This window comes from Mus pahari, chromosome 4, assembly GCF_900095145.1.
Source record: "Mus pahari chromosome 4, PAHARI_EIJ_v1.1, whole genome shotgun sequence".
NCBI classification, from domain to species: Eukaryota; Metazoa; Chordata; class Mammalia; order Rodentia; family Muridae; genus Mus; species Mus pahari.
In genome coordinates this window covers 84,922,314-84,928,177 of record NC_034593.1, presented here as the reverse complement: position 1 = coordinate 84,928,177, position 5,864 = coordinate 84,922,314, and the positions used below count along the sequence as shown (strand labels likewise).

General features: G+C 48.2%; 1 protein-coding gene across 2 annotated transcripts in view; it reads left to right on the top strand.

Moving 5' to 3' along the window:
- The window catches only part of Tuft1 (tuftelin 1), a 43,899-nt gene extending 39,848 nt beyond the window's left edge, over positions 1-4,051 (top strand). For both annotated transcript variants that reach the window (XM_021196444.2, XM_021196442.2), the window contains 4 exons: positions 526-631; positions 1,389-1,472; positions 2,452-2,552; positions 3,140-4,051. In XM_021196444.2, coding sequence (XP_021052103.1) covers positions 526-631; positions 1,389-1,472; positions 2,452-2,552; positions 3,140-3,203 — 355 coding nt within the window. In that variant the 3' untranslated portion in view covers positions 3,204-4,051. The remainder of the gene's footprint in view (positions 1-525; positions 632-1,388; positions 1,473-2,451; positions 2,553-3,139) is intronic.
- The last annotated feature ends 1,813 nt before the right edge of the window (positions 4,052-5,864 follow it).

Here is a 5,864-nt window from a genome sequence, read left to right as displayed (position 1 = left end):
AAAAAAAAAAAAAAAAAAGAAAGAAAGAAAGAAAGAAAGAAAGAAAGAAAGAAAGAAAGAAAGAAAGAAAAGAAAGCCAGGCAGTAGTGGTGTACACCTTTAATCCCAGCATTCAGGAGGCAGAGGCAGGTAGATCTCTGAGTTCGAGGCCAACCTGGTCTACAGAGCAAGTTCCAGACAGCCAGAGCTACACAGAGAACCCTGTCTCAAAACCAACCAAACAACCAAACAAAAAACCGTCCTGCCCATGGCAAAGCATAATGGTACATGTCTGCAATCAAGCAACTGAGGAGGCTGAGGCAAGACAATGCCTTTGAGTTGGGGCTACTACCTAAAACGGATAAGGCTGGCATAACAAACAAATCGTGCTGCCCCTAACGGCATGCAGACGGCTTACCCTGTCTCTTGTCAGTGATGCTTCAAAGTGCCTGGTAACTTGTTCTTTCGGGCAGGCCACTGGAACACAGGGACTCACTTTTGGTGACAAGTGTGGCCTCACCTCAGCTTCCTGGTCTCTATCTCCAGGTCTGCTGCTCTAGAAAAGGAAGTGGCTGGGTTTCGGGAGAAGATCCACCACTTGGATGACATGCTGAAGAGCCAGCAGCGGAAAGTTCGGCAGATGATAGAGCAGGTAAAGGGGGTCCCCTTGTTTACCCCAAGCCTGTGCTTCCATCACTTATTCCCATGGCAACTGAACTTAAAATAGGTGGTCCTGTGAGCATCAAGGCTGCTGGTCCTCCAGTTTAGGTCTTGCTCTTCCACAGTTATTCCCTAACATTGATTTTGCATTGAGTTCCTGCTTTCCCAGTGGTCTCACACTCTAAACCTTTTGGTAAATGAGTAATGGAGTCATAATTACTTGAATTATCTGTGAGGATGAAGGAGGGTTCATGCTTCCTGCAGATCTTCTGACTAACTGTTCTGCCTGAGCATCAGAGTAGAATGTTTGGGATAGGCCCAGTTGCAAAACTGTTTTGAGACCCTAAGGTTTCCCTCCCCAAACAGGGAGGGGTTATTTCCTCCCTTTGTGTCCGCTCCCTTTACGTGTGCCATGTTTACTGCCATTTCTCGTTGTCTAGAACAGTATCTGTGATGTGGTAAGCACTCAGTAAATGTTCCCTAGACACATGAATAAATAATTTATTGTCCAGAACCAGAGGTTTTGTATCACCTCTTATGTACTTTGGCTTTAAGCCTGGCTTTCCCTCTCCTCCTCCTGCTTCTGGGTTCATTAATGATGAAAAGAAAGGATTTGTAGAAACACCAGTGAAACTGAGGGGGTGGAGCTGCCCTTTTGGCTCTGGTGGCTGTCCTACAACTGCGGTAGTGTTGGCGAGTGCATGGCTAGTCTCTGCAAAATGAACACCACATCTCTTACATCTTTGCAGCTCCAGAATTCAAAAGCTGTGATCCAGTCAAAGGATGCCACCATTCAAGAGCTCAAGGAGAAAATTGCCTACTTGGAGGCTGAGGTTTGTGCATTGGAAGCCCCCAGCTCAGAACTGGGCTCTTAAGGGAGGCACAGGCAGGGAATTGGTCCTGTCCAGCAGCTTCTTGGAAGGAAGTATCTGGGAGATTACTCTGTGGTTGTTGAGAGCTTCCAGGGAGAAGATGACAATGGTAAGACCTATCCTTGCCATAAATGGCAGAGCATCGTGGTGCAAGCCACTACCATGCACATTTTAACCTTATGAGCTTTGCTGACTGGAGCCATGTTTGAAGGAAGAGGGTACATTGAGTGGTTGACATCCCCTCATAGCTCTGGTAACAGATGGGATCAGTTGGCTACCAAGATGACTTCCTAGTCTCATTCCTGCTCTGCTGCAGCTCTTGCCTACCTTCAGATCATGTTGCAAGCCACTGTGTGAAGATCTCTGTAACAGGAGACAAATGAGACACGGGGTATTTAGAGAAAGTGTGGTCTAGAGTTAAAAAATAAAAATATCGGGAAAAACTAAGCCAAACCAAAAGTATATGGAGTGGAGAGGTAGCTCAGAGGTTAAGGGCTTGCTGCTCTTCCAGAGGACTTGAGTTCGGTTCCCAGCACCCACATCTGGCTGCCCATAACCACCTATATGACCAATTCCTGGGCACCTGACACTTCTGGACTCCATGTGTTATACACTTGCACAGACATACATATAAGTAAAAAGTAAAAGTAAAAACAAACAAAACTACAGATATTTTAAAACCTAGGCTGTTGACAAAGGCACGTCACTGTTTTGACTGAAGACAAGAAGCTGCATACAGGGAATGCACATAGACGGAGAGCCAGAAGAGGCTGGTATTGCCGGGTACTTGAGGCAGGGTATGATCTGTTCTAACGAAGGGAGAGGACACCCCTGGCTGGTGGCATGCTAGTAGACACAGGGCTGACAGGAGTATCCATGCAAGTTAAACAGGCCTGTAGCAAGCCAGAGAGACCCACTGTAACCCGCATTCCCTTTTCAGAACTTAGAGATGCATGACCGCATGGAGCATCTAATAGAGAAGCAGGTCAGTCACGGAAACTTCAGCACACAGACCCGTGCCAAGACAGAGAACCTGGGCAGGTAAATGTGTGGAGAGTGGGCTCAGGAGAACGGGAGAGGGGAGAGCCTTCCTTGCTGAGGGAAGGAAGACTTAAAACCCAACCTTCTGCCCCAATACCTGATCCAAGTTCAACAGTCTACTTTCTAGCCTGGGAGGACCAGGCTTCTGGAAGTATATGAACTCCTGAAGATTGTATACAAAATTTATTTATATATTTCCCTATCACAAATTTATATGTGTGTGTACATACATACGTACATATATATGTATATATATACATATATATGTACGTATGTATATATGTATATACACACACACACACACAGAGAGAGAAAAGGGTCTTTTGTTTTTAAAGATATTCACAAGAAGACCTTAAATCTTTGTGGGAAAACCCAAGAATCTTAACTATGTTCACCTCTCAGTTGTGTAGCTACTATCTTTATCACTCTTGACATCAGATAAATGTCAGGCCACAGTTTGTCCTCCATGCTACTGAAGGCCACTGTTTTGATAGCCCTGCAGTGTAGCATTCCAGAGGCACCACAGAGGGGAGGCTGGGGAGGCTGGGCACAGCAGCTGCTCTCAGCATTTGCTCCTTTCTTTCCAGTGTCAGGATATCGAAGCCCCCCAGCCCCAAGCCTATGCCTCTCATCCGAGTGGTGGAGACCTGAGCTGCCAGGAGATGGACGCTGCCATTGCTGTTGCCTGTCCTGCAGAGAAGCCCTCCTTCCCTGTAGACGGTTGATACTGACTCTGACTTCCTGACTACCCTGGTGGCCCCAGGTCTTGGGCTCTTGCCCCAGGCTCCTGTCCTCTGCTTGCTGGCAGATGGGTCAGGAGCGCGCCTGTCTCCTCAGGACACTGCAGACCTTGGGAAGACAGCCTCCTGCTAGCAGGAACGGAGCAATACCCTTATTCTCAGTTAGTGTTTTCTCCACATAACGGAGCTTCCCTTCTGTGTGCACTGGAATCTAGCTGTCCAAAAGCCAGGCCCTCGTTAAGTCCAGAGAAGTGACAAAATTTGTCTCAGCCCCAAAAGCTGGAAGCACAGATGTACAGAGTGATTGGAGCGTGTCCTGGGGGAATGAAGTTCCGTCTGCAAACACAGCTCAGTTCTTAGCAACAGACTGTTTGTTTTCCACTTGGCTCCACCCTTGTGCCATGCTGACCAGGGCCTTTTCCAGACAGCCAATGGGGGCTAGTTGGCCTTGCCTTTTAGGGACACAGGAATGTCTGTTCAGGTGGCAGTTTTGGGTAAGAAGATTCTCTGGGCTATGAATAGTCATGGAAGCTCCCCATCTGTGGGTTTTCCCCTGCAGTGTCCTGAGAGGCACACCTCAGCCTCCCTAACCCAGAACTGAGAACTGTCTCCTCTGTCAGTCTCAGCAAAACTGCTACTGTATTTATTTTGCTAAGTTATTGCTGGTTTTGCTTATATCTCATAATTGATTTAGTACCAGCGTTCTGCAGCCTTCTGCCGAGGTATTTGGGTTTACCTGGACATGGGGAAAGTGTTCTGGTTGGCCTCGTTGGTTTCACAGTGTCGTCGTACTAACTGCCCCATGCCATCCCTCTAGCTGCTGCTTTTCCTTTCTTTCTCCAGAGTCGACCTGTAACTCAGGAGGCTCACGTCTGTCCCAGAGCGTGTGCTGTCTGGGGAATAGGGCAGTGGGGGCTGTTGGGGAGGAAACAGAGGTTCTTCTAATCTCTCTGAACACTTCCACCCATAACAACCTCTATCGCAGCCCTGAATGACCCTGCAGCTCATTGTGTTCACTATAGTGTGGTCTAGTAGCCTCAAGTGTGTTCTACTTGGCTCACAACCAGAAGCCTTAAGTCTGTGTGTTTCTGTGTCAGGACTGGGCCCAGAGCCTAGCTTTGTCTGTACAGTGTCCTGAGACTTCAGGCAGAACGAGGGGGTTGTACATAATCTCCGTGCCCCTTCAAATTCTTTTCCTGTCTGTGACACAGTCTTTGTATGGCGACTTTAATAAATTATGTTAACATCTCTTTGCCCTGTGGGCCTTTTACTTCTTGGGGAGAATGAAAGCACATGATACACAGTCTCTCAGAGGTGGCATCCTGTGGTCAGCATGTGAGCAGTGAGTTACAACTCTCTCAGACAAATGGGTAGGTGATTGTGGTATTCAGAAAAGTTACAAGCCATCAGGCCCCGTGGTCTAACCCAAGCTTTGACCCTGTCTGGGATCCCTGAGTTTGGCCACCGTGTGTCCTGATTTGGTTACAGGTCCTAAGACTGCATGGAGGGACAGCAGTCTCAGTAGAGGCACGTGAGCAGCTCACATACTTTGCAGAAATGAAAAGCTCTGGGAAATGCTGACTGCAACTCTTCAAAGGTTTGGTAGTTTCTGGAAGTCTCTGTTAGTACAGTGGTTTTTCTTTTCATCCCTTTCTTCCAGGAAGCTAGTGGGCCAAACAAGACATAGCTGAATTTACACAAACTCTTCTGGGCCAAGGACATGGGAAACAACACGGTCCTGTTGCCTGGTCCCGCTGGTTCCCCTTTCTCGTTCTATTGAGAGTGTGACTTTCCCCACTGCTTCAGCTGTATTCACAAGACAGGCCTCAGAATACTCTGGAGACCTCTCACCCCAGATCTGGGTGTGTCTCGTGACTCCCCAGACTGCTTGTCTCAGAATATTAACAGGGTGTAAGCAGGGTGGGGTTGGCAAGGGTGCCAAGAAGACTGGCCTAGCTAGAGGATGCAGGAGTGAGTGTTGCCCTGCAGGAAAGGGAGGCTCTCCTGTGGGGCCTGCTGAGCTACATGGGAGGAGCAGAGATGTGGGGTGGAGATAGGAAGTGGGCAGAAGACTTTCTGGAGACCAGAAACAAGGCTCTAAGAGATTCTTTGGATCAGAAAAAAAGGAGGGAGAACTCTGGGGTCTGCCTCACAAGTCATTGAGAGCGGCTGCTGCAAGGAACGAGGCCAGGGTGGATGCAGGAGAGCAGCTGGGAATCCACAGCATCTCGACAGTCCTTCCAATTAGAGATGCTGGATGGGGCTGAGGAGGTGGCAAGCTCCTGGCTTCTGCCTTTTTTTTTTTTTTTTTTTTTTTTTTGCCTGTGTTTTGTGGTGTTTTAAGCCAACTCCTGTGTGCTACAGAGGAGGCTTGAGTTCTGCCTCTCTGGGACCTCTGCCATGAGGGCGTTAAGAGCTGCCCAGACATGCAGCCATCATTGTCAGCCTCTTATAAACCTGTGCTGCCAGCCTGGTGATGGAAAAGAAGCTCACAGGAGCGCTTGTTCCCTGCCTGCCCAGCAACTGCCCATATTCCATGTCTTCATTTTTCCTTGCACTAAGCAGAAAAGAG